Source organism: Chiloscyllium plagiosum, chromosome 40 (assembly GCF_004010195.1).
Source record: "Chiloscyllium plagiosum isolate BGI_BamShark_2017 chromosome 40, ASM401019v2, whole genome shotgun sequence".
NCBI lineage: Eukaryota > Metazoa > Chordata > Chondrichthyes > Orectolobiformes > Hemiscylliidae > Chiloscyllium > Chiloscyllium plagiosum.
Window position 1 is genome coordinate 12945668 of NC_057749.1, and position 17762 is coordinate 12963429.

Here is a 17762-nt window from a genome sequence, read left to right on the forward strand (position 1 = left end):
TGAGGTGTCCCTTTTTTGCTTCTTTAATCTCCTTATTAGATTCTTTGAAGAAATAAAGTACTGAATGCTACACTCATGAACAGTCTTTTAGTTCATGGTTTAGGGGCAACAGCTGAGAGCAGCTGGTGAGAGAGTATAGCTAGATGTCTTCCAGGTTTTATTTCATTGCACAGAAGACCTTGTGTGTCTCATGCGCTTGCTCTGTCTCGCGCGCACTCTCTCTTCTGGAGTCATCTGTTCCTGGAAGTTCTGTGTTCATCTACTGTCTCTTGATGTTTGCTGTTCTCATACACCCAGAATGCTGTGGTGTCTTACACATATTCCCCATAGTGCTTAAAGCAACAATGTAAGCACAACACTGAGTTCCATGAACTTATTTTTTAAAAAAGTGCAGTTATTTTTCTTTCTTCACCACCACCCCACCCCCCAACCAAGTCCTTGCTTTAACACAGTCCTTTCTCTAGTTTTGTCCACAATGCAATAAAGATGTGGTCTTTGCTTAAAGCAGGAGTACTGACATTCTTTTCCCTTGCCTGTGCAGACCTCTTGAACTGTGTATGTGTTATATAGCAAGCAACCAGAGTGGTAAATGATTTGTTAGCTTTTAGTAGATTGCAGTAGAAGAGTACAGTGCAATGATTGGCATTTGTGAGGGCTTTTCTGCAGTACTGTATATCATTTTTGTGTCTTTGCTTAAGGCAGACAATATTTGCTTTGGGAAGGCTGCACATGATTTCAGCTGACGAAGAAAGATTTAGTTGGCTAGGCTAATACTTCCTAGAACTTAGAATGAGCAGTGATCTGATCTAATTCAAATATTAATAATTTGATAGTGCTGAGAAAATGTTTTCACCCTATTAGGGAAACCTAGAACTGAGTCAGTTTTAGAGCCTAAGAACACGAGGAATAGGAGTAGGCCATTCAGCCCTTCAAGCTCACTGTGCTGTTCATTGAGATCATGGGTCATCTTGTATTTCAATGCCATTTTGCGAGATGGTGTTGGTAGCACAACGGTCATGTTGTGGGAGCTTGGATACAAATCCCATTTTGGCAGATGGTGAAATTTGAATGCAATAAACTCTGGAATTCTAATGTCACGAATGATATGTAATGGTAACATTTTACAATCTTGTGAAGAAATTCCTCATCAGACTGAAATAGTTTGCCTTTTGTGTGACGACTATCCTCACTCTGGTGCTGTCCACGTCATTATCTTTCCTTAGGATCTTCCTTAGTTTTACCATGCCCCCTTCTGGATTTCTATTTTACATAACCCCCTGTTCTTTCCATACTATAGGACATTAACTGTTTTGAATCCTCTGCCATAAGCTTTCCCTTTTTTAATCTGATCCGGTATGTTCATTGACATGTTTGTTTTTCCATAACTGCCTTCGATCTTTAGAGCTGTGGTTACTATCACCAAACTGATTCCACACTGACAATTCTGCCAGTTGCTCAAATAATGCAGCACACATTTTCTTGCATACTACCTAAATTTTCATCCTTCTCAAAATCGTGTTAATTAGAATAGCGGATCAGTGTTTAGACTAAGATGAGGAATTTCTTCATTTGAGGGTGTCCCCAAAGAGTGTGGATGATCAGGCTTTGTGTATACAGATGTTTTTGGGTACCATGGGAATGTGGAACTGAAGTAAATTTGATCTTAAGGTACAGTGAAAAGTGCTGTTTTGAATGCTGTACAGGCAGATCGTACCATTCAAAGTGCGTCAGGGTTGCAGGTCAGAGTGCAGAATAGTGTTACAGTAGCAAAGAAGTTGCAGAGATCAGAATTAACATTTGAGGTTGAGGGGCAGCCATGTTCTTTTTGAATGGCAGAATGGTTTGAAAGGATCAAATGGACGACTACAATTTCCTATATCTTTGAAGACCTGGTGTTCTTGACCAGTTTGGTATCTTGTGCACTAGGTGGCATCTGACCTACGATTGCTTGGCGTTAGCTGCATTCTGACTTTTGCATGGAGTATGAGGTTTAATTTTAAAGTTAGGGTGCATTTCTGTAAATGATAATACAGACAGCTGTCCATTATGCTGTGTTAACACAGGCATTTCTAAAAATTTAATTGTGTACAATTTATTATAAATACCTCTAGCCACTCTTCCCTACGTCAAAGACATCTAGGAAATGACTGCCAGACTACTCAGATCCCTTGGCATCATGGTAGCCCACAAACACATAAATAGGAAGTGAGCCTACACCACCAGTACTTCATCTGGAGGCTCACTGAAGATGTTGTGGGCGGCACGGTGGCACAGTGGTTAGCACTGCTGCCTCGCAGCGCCAGAGACCCGGGTTTAATTCCCGCCTCGGGCGACTCTGTGTGGAGTTTGCACATTCTCCCCGTGTCTACGTGGGTTTCCTCCGGGTGCTCCGGTTTCCTCCCACAATCCAAAAATGTGCAGGTCAGGTGAATAGGCCACACTAAATTGCCCGTAGTGTTAGGTGAAGGGGTAAATGTAGGAGAATGGGTCTGGGTGGGTTACGCTTTGGCGGGTCGGTGTGGACTTGTTGGGCCGAAGGGCCTGTTTCCACACTGTAGGGAATCTATCTGGAAAGCATAATTGGGTGTATGCAGATTTGATATTTGCTTGATATATTAAAATAATTTAAGTCCAAAGAAAACTGCTAACCCTCTGGTTATCATTCCAGATATCTACAGAGAATCATCAAGCACCCAACGCTCTTGCAGGATCCTGATGTGAGAGAGTTCTTGGAAAAAGATGAGGTAATGCCTGATAAAAGTAAGGTAATCTTCTCCATTGTGGCAAGAGAGGGTTTGCTTTTACCTCTCTTTTTTCCCCCTGCTAGTCCCCATAACCCCTTGCCCTTTCAAAATGTGTCCACTGTTCATTTCTGACCATCTGTTGGCCTTTATCCAGTTACCTGTCCAAGATGCTGTATCTTATTAATATCTCCGTGACATCTTGTCTATAATCTTGCACTTCATTTGTTAATATTTTTGTGTTGTGTCCTCATGACCTCTGCATCTAAATATCTTCTGCCTCACTGTTTTCTGGTTATTCATCCCACTTCCCCTCAATTTGGAATATTGTTTCCCCTTCTCTCTTGGCAGATTTTACTGTAACCCCTGTCAGATTGATCTGTTCTGATATCATGCTTTTTTATCAATTGCTGATCCATTGGCTGTACTTTTCCAGTACTTGCCTTTTCTCATCAGTATGGAGCAGAAGTATTAAACTCCTGTTTCCAGCCAAACTGCCCCTTTTCTTCCTCCACCCGTTTTCTACCATACATTTTTGTAGCTTATCTATTCTATTGCCCTTGTCAGTGGCTGAATCCAAAGATGCTATGCAGTGATTACCCAAGTTTTTTACAGAAATGTTTTGAAGCTGAATTTCGAGTTTTCCTAATCCTTAAAGTATGACAAAACTATTTAGAGGTGAACCAAAGTTGCTCAAAACCAATGCAGTCTTGCAAAACCTTTTCCTCTAAGCTTCTAATCTTAAAACGTTAACTAGAAAGATGTCTTGCAACCATAAATGTTTGTGTCCCATCAAGCCATGCATGTTAGACTTTGTAGAACACTTACATTCTGTCTGCAAAAATACCCCAAGCTTCCAATTGCCTGCCACTTCAACACAGTGTTCCCTTGACAGCATTTATCACAGGCCTGCTGCAGTGCTGCAACAAGGCTCAGTGGAAACTGGAAGAGCACATTTCATTTTCTGTTTGGGAACCATGGAACTTTCAGGACTCCTTTATAAAGTCTGTAACTTTGGAGCCTGGCCACCACTTTCTGTATCCTTTACCCACTCCTACACCTCCAGCCTTGCATTTACTGCTCTATTCTGGAGAAGAGTCACTGGATTCTGCTTTCCCTCCACCAATGTTGCCAGACCTGCTGAGTTTTTGCACCAGTTTGGTTTTTCAGATTTCCAGCATCCGTGATTCTTTGTTTTATTATCCTGCATGCTCTTTAGCTATCACTAAATGTAGTGAACTAGTGGATCAGCTGTCTTAGGCAACAGAGGAATTTAAGTGCTGGCATTTGTTTTGCAAGGTGGTGTGAATGTAGCGTGAATAGCAGTCTTGCTCCTTGTTAATGTGCTAACTGTTCTAATTGTTCATGTTTGCTAGTGATTATATTTTTATTATTGACTTTTAAAATTACTGCTATCAAAAAGTTGCTCTAACATTGATCATGCATGCCAATGGTGAACTTTCCAGGATTAGAAATCTAGTGGAAACTGTCTCCGACTAATTGTTTGTGTGGGTGGGAAATAGTGGTTTTTGGTAAGCAGTGTTCTGTATAGCATTGACATTTCAATCTGATTTACAGTTGCCACGAGCAGTAAACACTCAAGCTTTAAGTGGTGCTAGTCTCCTTCGGATGGTGAACAAGGCTGCCGATGCAGTCAGCAAGATGACCATCAAGATGAATGAGTCTGATATCGTAAGTGTTGTGCTATTGTGGAATGAGCAATAGGCTTCATGTTGTTTAATGTTCCCTATGTGTAAGTGATTTGATTCTGACCTCTGTAGATGAGCTGAAGGATGACTCGTATATTACATGAAAGTATTAAATAATGGTCAGAAAAAGAGCTATAGGTAATGGTTGAGCCGATTAAGTTCAAGTGGTTAGAAAGACCTATGGCCTATCTTGTGGTTTCTGTTGATTTTGGCCAGTTCCAGGAATAAAAATGGGAGCAAAAAAGACCAGCTTGTTCCTTTGCTGAACCTGTCAGCCATGGAGAAGAAATCCTATTCCTGATCTCCATACACACCCTCATCCTTAATGTGAGCGGTGGGTGAAGGATCCTTCTGTATACTGACCTTATGGGGTTCTGGGTTTGGTCTGTGATGTGCCCGTTACTGACCTGACATACTGTATCGTGTTGAGAATGTATATTGCTTTTGTTTCTCTGAATCTTGGCTATTTGATTCTAAAAGTTGGAAAATTATCTGCTTATGATTACATAAAGGGGTCACCACTGGGTCACGTCTGGTTGAAAAGCAAGGAAATTAAATAAAAACAATGTTGGGAGGTCATGTTGCAGCTGTACCGGACATTGGGTAGGTCACTTTTTAGAATATTGTGTGCGATTCTGGTCTCCTTCCTATCAGAAGGATGTTGTGAAACTTGAAAGCGTTCTGAAAAGATTTACAAGGATGTTGCCAGGGTTGGAGGGTTTAAGCTATAAGGAGAGGCTGAATAGGCTGGGACTGTTTTCCTGGGACGTCGGCTGAGGAGTGACCTTAGAGGTCTATAAAATCAAGAGGGGCATGGATAGGATAAATAGGCAACTTTAAAGGGCAACCTTTTCACACCGGGTCGTGAGTGTATGGAAAGAGCTGCAGGAAGTGTTGGAGGCTGGCACAATTTACAGCATTTTAAAAAGCATTTGGTTGGGTATATGAATAGGAAAGGTTTAGAGGCATATGGAACTAGATTATTTAGGATATCTGGTCGGCATGGACGAGTTGAACTGAAAGGTCCGTTTCCGTGCTGTACATCTCTATGATTCAGTGACTCTAAACCAGTTGGAAACCCTTTGCATGAAAAATATGGACTGAGACTACTCCATTCCCATCTATACTCATTTTCTGTGTGTGATATTTCTCTGTTCCATCTCCAGTGGTTTGAAGAGAAGTTTCAGGAGATTGAGAATGAAGACCAACAAATACGCAAGCTTCATGCTGTTGTTGAAACATTAGTCAATCATAGAAAAGGTGAGGCCAGTAGGTTTGAACATTCGGTGAAGTAGGATTAGCATAAACTTAATTCATTAAACTAATCTGTTTTGCAAACTGTCAAGTTTGCATTTTACCTTTTTTTTGTTTGAAGAAGTCAATAAATAATTTGTATGGAGAGAACTGGTCAATGTCATGGGTCATAATGAAGGAACCACTTCTGTTAAAGCAATAGGATGTGTGGTTTTTAGGGCCCTAGTAGATTACTTTAAGCTAAGTGGTTTATGGTTCACAAATGTACTATGCTGTTTTGATAGATTAGAGGGGTGGGGTTAACTATGCATTACTGGAAGAAGACAGTAGTTATTGTTATAAGTTTTATTTAAGACTGGGTGAGGTTGATTAGCACTAAGCAGCTCATCAAAAACATCAAATGCGTTGATGCCAAACATGAACTCAATGTTCACTTTCAGTTGCAGCCTTAGTGTGTAGAGTCTGATTTTTTTTTTTCTCTTTGGAGTACTGAAGCCTAAAGGGGAACTGGAAGTGAATGCATATTATGGACAGATTTTCCATGGTTACCTTCCACTGTTCCAATTCAATGCTACTTGGAAAAGTCCCAGTAGTCCCAGAGGGCCAAGATTTATCAACTAGTCAAATTCCAACCTCCATTCAGTCTGGAATTTTGTAAGTGTCATATGCATGTTATGTTGAAACATTCCCTTCAGAGAAAGGAACCCAAATTCACTCTTTTAAGCAATAAACAAGTTTGTCCAGTTTTGAAAAAAAACTAACCACCTATCGGCAAACAGCTGATGTGTAGAGTACTCAACTGTGGAGGAAATAGTCTCGTGCGGTACAAGATTGTGGTTTAGGCACTTTTGGGACAGTTGAATCCTGTTATACCTGGAGTGTGAGGGGGCAGTATAGCTTCACGCTGTATCTGACCTTTGTCCCTATCCCAGAAGTTTTTGATGGGGACAGTGTTGAGGGACCTTTCCTTTTGTTTACTTTTAAGGGTAGGTGGAGCTTTTTTTTTTTGATTAGATTACTTAGTGTGGAAACAGGCCCTTCGGCCCAACAAGTCCACACCGACCCGCCGAAGCGTAACCCACCCAGACCCATTCTCCTACATTTACCCCTTCACCTAACACTACGGGTAATTTAGCATGGCCAATTCACCTAACCCCTGCACATTTTTTTGGATTGTGGGAGGAAACCGGAGCACCCGGAGGAAACCCACGCAGACACGGGGAGAATGTGCAAACTCCACACAGAGTCGCCTGAGGCGGGAATTGAACCCGGGTCTCTGGCGCTGTGAAGCAGCAGTGCTAACCACTGTGCTACCGTGCCGCCCATTAACTCTGCTGTACTCTGCTTCCTTAATTCTTCCTCCACTCTCCACCCAACCATTCCCTACACCACAAGAGTAGAAGTGTATTTTATTTAGTTATCCTAAGGCACAGCATGCAATACCTTTTACTAAATGACAGTCAGTTATGGGAAGGAATTCTGACCTCTGTATAGGCAGAATGGGTGGAGATATGATTGTACAATCTCTCCCCAGCAACTGAGTGGCTGAGTGTTATCTCCTGTATGACCTTCCTCATAATTATCTTCCTTTACAGTTTGTACTGGGCCATGCCAAAATAAACTCTCGTCTAGCTGCAAGACCCAAACAGAACATTCCCTTTTTCTCAGTGCAAATGTTCTTAATGAGATCACAGTATGTAAGGAAGTGTCTAGAAATAGTGGATGCATCGGTAGTCATTCTTTTCAAGATTCTATAGCCTCTGAAACAGTTTCTATAGATTGGACAGCAGCTAATGTAATACCTCCTTTTTAAAAAGAGAGAGAAAAACCTGGGAATTGCAGGCTGGTTAGCCTGACCACGATAGAAGGAAAATGCCAGAGCAGGTAAAAATTAATAGTGAAGCACTTAGAAAACAGTGACTCTTTCTAATCCAGTCAATGTGGATTTACAAAAGGGAAATTGTTCTGGACAAATCTGTTGGAATTTTTTTGAGGATGAAACCAATAGTCTGGATTAGGAAGAACTAGTGGTTTACTTGGATTTTCAGAAGGCTTTTGATTATACCAAATGAGAGATTAGTGTGTAAAATCAATTAGTGTGGGATTGGAGATGGTGTACTGACATGGACGAGGAACTGGCTGGTAGATAGAAAACAGGTAGGAATAGATGGGTCAGTTTGGCTGTCCGTGACCAGTGGGTACCAGACAGATCAGTGCTTGGACTGAGCTATTCCCAATATATGAATAATTTTAGATGGGGAGCTAAGTGCAATAACTTCACGTTTGCAGATGACAGTTGGGTGGGAGGATAAAGAGATGCTTCAGTGTGATTTGCTAAGTGAGTGGGCAAATGCATGGCAGATGAAATTTAATATGAATAAATGAGTTAACCATTTTTGGTGGCAAAAGCAGCAAAGTGGATCATCTGATTGTGTTGCAACTCCCCCTTTCCTGATCTGAATCTCTTTGTTCACCAGTCATTGAAAGTAAACAAGCAGGTGATGAAGAATACAGATGGGATTTTGGCCTTTGCTGCACAAGGATTTGGGTACAAAAGCAGGGATGCCTTGCAACAATTGTATGGCGTCTTGATGAGACCATACATAGAGTACTGTGTGCAGGTTGGCCCCCTCTATCTGAGGGAGGATGTACTGGCCATGGAGGGAGTGCAGTGAAGGTTTGAGACTGCTTCCTGGGATGGAAAGACTGATGTATGAAAATTGTTTGGACAGGTTGGGATGTGTTCATTGGAGTTTACAAGAATGAGGGGGTGGGGGTAGATTCTCATAGAAACCTACAACATTCTAACAGGACTAGACAGTATAAATGCAGGAAGGCTGTTCCTGATGGCTGATTGGCGAGCCAGGATCAGGTCTTAAGGATATAGGTTAGGCAGTTTAAGACTGAGATGAGCAATTTCTTCAAATGACAAGCAGTTGGAATTTTCCACCACAGAGCATGGCTGAAGACGAATATTGAACATTTTCTGGGAGGTGGATATGGTTTCTAAGACTAAAGGGATCAAAAGCAGAAACCAGGTACTGAGTAGATCAGCCATGAATGGCTGAGGAACTGATTGGCTTACTCTTCCTATTGTGTGTTTCAAAGAAATTACATTTTGGAGGGGTTGGGAGGCTAAATGATTTGAGGAACTTGGAATTTTTTTGAGACAAGCTGAACTGAAATTGGAGATGAAATTGAGCTATTAATAAAGTGAGTACTGATACTAGTCATACTGCTGACAGAAAATCATTAGGTCTCTAGTGGGTGTGTATTTAAATAAATCTCAGTTCTGAAGGTACTAAATTGACCTGTGCTTAAATTCTGTTTGATCATCAGAGCTTGCGATGAATACGGCCATCTTTGCAAAGAGTGCTGCCATGCTGGGGAGCTCCGAGGATCACACCGCATTATCCCGGGCACTGTCACAGCTTGCAGAGGTTGAGGAGAAGATTGAGCAGCTTTACCATGAGCAAGCCAACAATGACTTCTTCCTGTTCGCTGAGTTGCTGAGTGACTATATCCGTCTGATTTCTGCAGTGAGGGTACCTGCTATTGCTAATGGTGCCACCTTGGTTCTCAGCTTCTCAAATGTCAAGTGCATTTTCTGATCGCTGGGTTATCGCTCAGTTTTCTGTTTGGGTCATTTGCGTACAAAGTACTTCAGCTGATAAATGAGTTGTGCTAAGGGATGAGTGAACCGGTCATGGTGAAAACTGGGCTCTGAGGAGATTACCAAGCTATGTGCTGGAGGAATAATTATTTTGAGTAGAGGGCATATCTTCTCTCTTGTTCCCCTTAAAGTGATGATTCTATGATTTGAAGATATTTCTGATACTTTGCTCAAAAGGCTATTCTTCTCCCTCACAGGGAGCTTTGACCAACTCTTAAGGGGAGAGTCAGTTCTAACTGGATCTTGAACCTGCCTGTCTCCATCACTGGGTGGAGATCAGGATCAAGAGTCCTTGAAGCCACAGACCAGCCTCCTGTGATGACCCCAGTTATGAGCTAGCTTCTCCAATTGGTGCATTGTAATAGTATGTGGCGGTTTAACCTAGACACTGAGTACTGTGGTCTGGTTGTCTTGGTGCAGGGAGTCTTTGACCAACGGATGAAAGCATGGCAGCGTTGGCAAGATGCTCAGACCACGCTGCAAAAAAAGCGAGAAAACGAAGCTCGACTGATTTGGGCCAATAAACCTGACAGACTGCAACAAGCTAAAGATGAGATATCAGAGGTATGGGGCCCATAGGGGTGGCACCTGCCTGATTTAAACCAATTGAACAGGTGGAAGTAGAACATTAGTTGTTCTGTGCTTTTTACTAACACCCATGCAGGCATTGGTTTTCTTGGTCAGCAGTTTTGGTGCTATGCACTGTACAACCGGTAATTTTTTGGGGGGAGGGGGGCGTGGGAGGAGGAGGAGTGGGGTGGGTGGGAAGAGTGTCAGTTAGCTCATTTGGCTGGTTGGTATCCTTGCAGCTCAGGTCACCTCTCCCCTCACCTGATGGATGAAAGTCCTTGTGTCTGCGTGGTGCAGTTACTACTTTTGCAACCAATAAACCCCTTAATGCATCAATCATATTTGTGCTGCACACTATTTGCCAGTACTGTTTGCATAGGTTCAGATCTTTCCCTCACCATTGACCAAGTTGAGTGAGACAGTCTATAATCTGTAGATGTACACACAATTTCTGCTAGGAAGGTAGAAATGGAATTGTTTGGTTCCCACTGCCTTCCATAGGCAGCATGAACTGCAGAAACTAGAAAGGTTTCATGTTTCAGCTTGGATTTGTGCTCTGTGAGCTGACCACAGTTGGTGTGCTGCTAAAATTGGTGTCTGCATGTTAGAGTGAAACTCTGTCTCCCTCGCAGCGATGCAGTAACTAATCTGGAATGTGGGAACTGTTTGACCTGTCGAGTGAGAAATTGGTTTGGTTTGGTTTGTGACAGCTTCCCACACTTCAATAAATTGCCAGTGTGCGTCCAGATTCTGTTATGAATGCTCAGTGACTGGACAGAACACCAAAGGGCACCCTGGATCAGTGGGGGTTGTGCAGTAGCAGGGATTTACCCTCAGAAGGGGAAAATAATAATGGCACAGAAGACTGCAATGGATTAGTTGCAGTGGATCTATTCCATTGTGAAAGAGAGGTTAACTTCTGTCTCCTGTTTTCTATCTTCTAACTTCAACTCACCAAACTTCTAACTATTTTCTAATTGCATCCAAGTCCCATTCATCCTGACCTCTCTGCTCACTTAAGGCATTGCTTAACTGACGTCCAAAGTTTCCTCAGTGTGGGTTCACTTCTGGCCGAGGTCACTATGAATGTCTTGCTGCCTAACCTTTTCACTAGCCTAAGATGTGATTTTTCTCTCTCGTGCACGTGCTGTTTGCTCAAAGCAGCCTTATGGTCCCATGGCAACTTTACCTTTTATCACCAGTCAAACCCTTGATGCAGAGATAATATTCATGCAGCACACTATTTGCTTTCGAAATCTGTAGTCATCCCTGACTCTGTCACCCTGACTCTATCCTCTCCTTGCTGAAACTTTATTGCTGGAACAGCACAACAGGTAAGGCAGCATCTAGGGAACAGAAGATTCGACGTTTCGGGCACACGCCCTTCTTCTTCCTGAAGAAGGGCGTGTGCCCGAAACGTCGAATCTTCTGTTCCCTAGATGCTGCCTGACCTGTTGTGCTGTTCCAGCAATAAAGTTTCAGCTTTGATCTCCAGCGTCTGCAGACCTCACTTTCTCCTCTATCCTCTCCTTCCAGACTTAGACTTTCTGTGCTGCTCTAATTCTGACCTCCTTGAACATCCCTAATTTTCCTCGTTCACCACTAGCATCTTGCCTTCAGCTGTTGTGCCCAAGTTATGGAATTGCCTTTCTGGATCTCTACAGCTTGTGTTTTTGTTTTGTATCAAGTGCTCTGTAAAGCCCACCTCTCTTTAATCATTGTTTAGTCTCCTGCCCAGTATCTCCTTGGGTTGCTTAGTATCAGTTTTTTTTTGTTTTGCCCATGTGAAGTGCTTTAGGATGTTTTACTATGTTAGAGGTTCTCTGTAAATGCATGTTTTGTCTGCACTAGGTAAATGTAGACTTTCAAGCACTGAGATTGGGGTTATGTTCTGTGCAGCCACAATGTGACATTCCAACTCTATGCTCAATGCACTGACCGACAAAGGCAAACGTGCCAGATGCCATTTTCACACCCTGTCTACCTGTGACTCCACTTTCAAGGAACTATGCACTGTCATTCTTGAGTTTCTCTGTTCTACAACACTTCCTAGGGCCCTACCATTTGTGTATCAGTCCTGCCATGAGTCGCCTTACCAAATGCACCTCAGTCATCTAAGTTAAACTGTCTGGCACTCCTTGGCCCACTGACCCATCTGATCAAGATCCCATTGTACTGTGATATACATTTCTCTGATCTCTATACTGACAATTTTGATGTCATCTGCAAACTTACTAACCGTACCTCCTCTATTTACGTCCAAATCATTTATATAAATGACGAAAAGCAGAGAGCATGGAGTTTTGAGTCTGGTGTGTCTCTGTTCTGTTAGAGCTGAAATACTCTGCCATTGAGGCAGAAAAGGCTCCATGAGATCCAGTGGATGATTGAAGTGATGCTAATTAGTTCCTCTGTTTCTAGTGGGAGCCCAAGGTTCTACAGTGTGAGAGAGATTTTGAGCGGATCTCCCTAACCATTCGGAAGGAAGTTGCTCGGTTTGAGGTAACACTCTTTTAATGGAGTCAGCTAAAACTGGCTGTGCCTTTTATGAATGACCCTAGTCAGCTAGGGAATACTGGGGCTGTTACCTTGTGGAAGTTGGACCCTCTTATGTTTTAATTCTCCTTTTTTTGTTTTCGTACGCTTTCAGAAAGAGCAAATCAAAGACTTCAAAAGTCGGATTATTGTGTATTTGGAAACACTTCAGAACTCTCAGCAACAGGTGAGCTAATACCTGAGCATTTTCTTATTCTTTTAAAACAGCTTGTTGTTTGCATCCTGTTCCAGATACTGTTTAATATGAGAAGCTGGAATCTTGCTATAGAATGTTAAATGATTGATTGGAGGGGCTCGAGAGGGATGTTTGGTAGATTTTCAGAACATATCAATTTCAGAAGTTATTCAACAAACTACCTAATGAATTGTGTATAGCTCCTTGGTCTACACCTTACCATCAAGAAGGTCAAGGGCAGCAGATACATGCACGTTCCCTCCAAGCTACTCCCCATCCTGACTTGGAAATATCACTGTTCATTCAGTGTCACTGGGTCAAAATCCTGCAACTCTCCCTGAATCTCACTGTGGGTCTATCTACACCTTGTGAAGTGTAACAGTTCAAGGAGACCGCTTACCACCTTCCCTAGAGAAATTAAGGATGGCCCAACCAGTGAAGTACCCACCTTGATTAAAAAATGCATGGAAAATCTCCATCTACAATCATCCCCTCCCAAGTGTATCTCCATCCTGACATTTACAATATATTTCTGTTGCTTCATTGTCACCGGGTCAAAATCCTGGAGCTCCCTTCCTTCCTAATAGCCCTGTAGGTGTCCCTCTTTTCCCCCAAGGACTGCAGAAATTTGAGGTCAGGTCAGTTAGGGATGGCAGGAAGCACTAGCCTGGCCAGTTTCCTCTATCTCATGAATTAACTAGTTGAAAAGCATAGGGTGTGTGGGAGAGGCAAACAATCAACACAAGTGTACCAGTTCAGGGAAGTGTTGGAGGATTTGAAGAAGCAATTAGATTTGGAACGGGTGGGGGGTGGAAGTAGCAGGTCTGATTTTGAGTTGGACATTTTCTCATTTCTAATCTTTTCTGCAGACTTTTACCATGAAACAGTGTTATAAAACTTACTTTTACCCAAGGAATAAGCTTCCTCAGTTGAATGCTTTCCCTGCTCCCCTCCAACCTGAGCCCTTCTAATCAGTTTTTAGCGCACTGGTTCAACTGGTAGAACGTCAGAAAGACAATAGCTTGGGAGATCTCTAATTCCATTTTGCTCAGAGTTGCACTATCCCTTGTAAGCAAGAGCAGCAGATTCACGCTGAAGGATTTGATTTAGCTTTTTGTAAGTTTGCAGAAATTGGGAGTCTCAGCCTCTGGGGCATTCTAAGGTGAGACAATAACCTAAATTTCCTCTTTGATGCCTGTAGCCCTTTTAAATTTTCATGCAAGAGTGGTAACTAAAGGTTCCCAAGTGTGTAAGGGCTCTGTGCAGAGTCTTGTGTTGCCAAGCAGCTTGTAGGGAATAGCAAAACTACAGATCAGAAAGAAAGTGTTTAAAAGCTGAGTTTCACTTGCTTGCAGTTTATTTGCAAATGGACTTTTGTTTCAATTACTGAACCTCATAACAATACTTTCTGTTGACAGCTCATCAAATACTGGGAAGCTTTCCTACCAGAAGCAAAAGCCATTGCGTAGTGGAATTGAAAACGGAGTGGACACTTGCTGCCTTTTATATTGTATCTCCAGCCTATAAGTGAATCTGCAATATCATCTATAAAAGGGGACACTTTTTTTTAATGGTTGCAGGTTTTTCTTGCTCTTCCTATGATAAATCTTGAATTATCTTTCATTTTCATATATTTTCTTATGAATTGATCAGTTGGGAAGCCCAATTGTGATGGAATTTGAATTTTTTGAATGCCCATTGCAGATATGGGTTTGGGAAGGGGAGAGGAGGGAGGGGAGTGGAGATATTATCAGAACTTGTCCCCACAGCATCCACTCTTTTTCTCCTAATGACAAACTCCTGCTCTTCTCCAACAGAACTGTTGGGTTTTTTTAAATAAAAGAAAACCTGTCTTTCCTTTAACCTGAGTTCCACAGATCTGAGAGGACCAAAGATTTTGAGGGATCCAAGTGTTGAGAGCTCTGTAGTCAGGACTAGGACAACCAGCGGTGGAACATCAGACTGACACCTTTTAAAACTCTAATCGAGCTTTCAAAACAAAGTACTACAGCTGGCCTGGAACTCCAAGCAGCCAGTACTAATGGCCAAACCATGATTGCCAGTACATGAATAGGCAACATTGTTTACACATGTCCTCTTTTTCTCTGAACCTGCATCCATGCTGTTTGTATTGTTTTCTTGCTAGTCTTTGAACTTTGCATTACCATTATAGTTATATAGCTGCTGGACTGAGTAGAAGTGAAGAAGGTCTCAACAAAATAGGTTTATAGGCTAAGTTCACGTTAAATACAGTTAAACATGGGGGTCTTAAATATGGACTGTGCTGAGGACTGATAAAGAATTCCTCCCATTTGTGAACTTTCAATGACTCAGCCGCTGTGTTTGGTTAAGGGAATTCTGTAACATGGTTGTCTCTGGCTGAGATGACTACCCATGTATTCCTGAGCCAAGTTGAATTACCAGCCCTATGTTCCACTTTAAATTTTCTATCTTGTAGTGGTTTCCAAGACTATACTTTTTCACAAGTGTCAAGACAATAAATTGTATGCCATAACTGGAACAAGTGGCTCCATCCAAATATAACCTGTTTACTGCGGCCTGATTTAGCTGACTAACATTACTGTTCATGCACAAGTGTGAGCAGTTGCAACTTACCTTGCTTAGTGCTGTTTTATGGACTGATTGTGGAGTCTAAATACAAAGAATTTGGGGGTGAAAAATGAAATAGAGACTGGTAAAAGATTGATTTACAACAGTGCTGTAGAACAACCTGATAAACACTGGTGTATTTGACTCTAATCTGTTTATGGTGCAACAAAAAGGCCCTTGTCACTTGCTCCTCCATTGTCATTGAACTCCTGTAGTAACCATCCAGCCATGAGTGAGACTAGCAGGAGAGACTTTCCCGGAAACTGTGACCTGACAAAGCCAAGTATCCTTGTCTGCTTTCCTGACTGACAGTCAAAGCGAGTTGGAAGGCAACAGAACCGTCTGTTTACAAACCTGTTTATGGCCTGCTCTCCTGTATTACTTCAGTATTCTGGAAAAAGATACTGGTGTTCCTGCACACACAATCGGTAATCTTTACTCATTATGCACTAAAACCTTTTTTAAATTTTCAGTTTAATGTACTTTCAGAGGAACTGAGAATTCTCTTTCACTTTGTTCTCAAGTAGAAAAAAAAATCAGTTCCTCGTCTAGTTGTGACCTCAACTTTCAAATAAAGTTCACAAATGATTTACCAAACCTGTTTTAGTTTCTTTTTTGTCAAAGTAATAAATTTGTATTACAACCAGTATAAGCACAGTCAGGAATTTGCCTGGTTTCTGCATTCAGTGTAATGTAACAGAGCAGAAAGTTCCCATCTCTGTGCTGTGTTCATTGGAATGTGACAACCTGTCCTTTTTAGACTTGGGTCAGAAAGGAAATCAGCCAGGATTCTTGCTTCCAGTGAAGAATGCAAGCGTGCAGTCAAATCCACTCCATCGGCATGATTCCTTACTTTCAATGAAGGAAGTAGAACTGGAAAGATTTTATCTTGTCTGATTTTGAAATAATTAGATCTTTTTGACAGTCTGTCCCCACACTGCATGTTTGAGTTCTGTGCATACCATCTGCAAAATATCAATCTTTCCAAACTAGTGACCTCTAACCTGGAAGGATGAGGGTAGTAGGTTTATCAGACAACATAACTACCAGTCTCTCACCCTTCTGACATTACGCTGCATCTGAATCCTGGACTACCCTGTTCTCTGCACAGTGTTTGGAGTAGAGTGAAGGTGGCTCACCACTGTCCAAAGGGCACCTGACTTAGCAGTGGTGACCTGACTATTCCAGTTTTGTTGGTGATGCTTATCTCCTAAGAATGAATTTAAAAAAAAATACATTGAGGCATTGTTTTGTATGTAGGTTTCCTCATGAAGGAATGTTTCAGATTTTGTTTTGAACAGATAAAGGAAGAGTCTGGCTGCAAGTCTAGGTGAAGAATGAATTTTGTTTTGGTCACCCCACCCTCTACTGTTGACCGTAATGGCTAGGGTTTAATTTGATTTGTGTAATCTAATTATTTTCCTAATTGGAATGTTCCTGGTTCTTGTTCAGCGAATGGATGCTCCTGCTGAAGATCACCATTTGCTTGTATCTTGCGTTACAAGCTCCACGTAATATAAATTGGCATCAAAGAGCATGTTCTAATAGATCTGTTTGGATTTCTAATGAGCTTTTGTCCCTCAGAAGTTTATTTGTGGCGCTCTGGCTTCAGAGTTTCCTTGTCTGAAAAGCCCTTTTGATTGAATTTTACATGCAGTGTTTTCATTCCCCTCTTTGTCTGCATTTTGTTAAACGCTTTCATTGCAGCCAAGATTAAAAAGGGCTGATGGAGCTCGCAGCTGCTGATGCTCATTGGGACACGCTGTCCCCTTTCCCACAAAGGAAATATATTCAACAACTGCTTCAATCATCCTGGTAGCCAGGCCACTGTTGATCTCCTCTAGTCCGTGTCTGTGGATTGAGATGCTGGGTATTAGTCATTGAATCTGATTCTTGGCTCAAACCTATCTTTTTCAAGAAAAGAGGGGCAAGTAATCAATTAAGTGTAGAAAGTTCTTAACAATTGTGGGTTAGGGTGGGAATGTGGAAGGAAGGATCAGGGGTACAATATAATTAGGTGCCAGCAGAGTTTTTATATGACTGCCGTTGTTAGTGATTGGAAAAGAGAAGTGGCGTTTGCTGATGTGACAGTATGGTTAGCTGCTGTAGTAATTTGTGTAATCATCAGGCACCTAACTTCCCCGTGGCTAAGGAAATTAGAGAAAGAGGTTTTTTTAAATTTCCTTCTGGAAGTCATTGTCAGATGAGCAGAGACTTCCTGTGTGTTAAGTAATCTTTCCAAGTCACGTGTATGTTGGTGTTTTATTTCTACGTATACTGTTTTTATTAGTATATGGCCAGCTCAGTGGGAGCCAGATTTGTCTCAGGGTACAGTTCTTGCACCTAAAACCACTGGCAGTTCTCACTTGAAGAAAGCTTTGCAGATATTTTCTTCCACAGATTTCTGCCACTTTTCATTCCAGTACTTCTAGCACAAACCATTTGTCTGATTATGTTTCTGTTTTGTAGAAACA

General features: G+C 41.9%; 1 protein-coding gene across 2 annotated transcripts in view; it reads left to right on the forward strand.

Moving 5' to 3' along the window:
• The window catches only part of LOC122542525 (sorting nexin-1-like), a 36474-nt gene extending 20589 nt beyond the window's left edge, over positions 1–15885 (forward strand). The window contains exons 8-15 of one of the 2 annotated variants that reach the window (XM_043680361.1): positions 2669–2744; positions 4320–4433; positions 5617–5710; positions 9044–9243; positions 9798–9941; positions 12369–12449; positions 12598–12669; positions 14097–15885. In XM_043680361.1, coding sequence (XP_043536296.1) covers positions 2669–2744; positions 4320–4433; positions 5617–5710; positions 9044–9243; positions 9798–9941; positions 12369–12449; positions 12598–12669; positions 14097–14147 — 832 coding nt within the window. In that variant the 3' untranslated portion in view covers positions 14148–15885. Of the gene's footprint in view, positions 1–2668; positions 2745–4319; positions 4434–5616; positions 5711–9043; positions 9250–9797; positions 9942–12368; positions 12450–12597; positions 12670–14096 lie in introns of both variants that reach the window. The other variant, XM_043680360.1, reaches the window with a different exon arrangement.
• The last annotated feature ends 1877 nt before the right edge of the window (positions 15886–17762 follow it).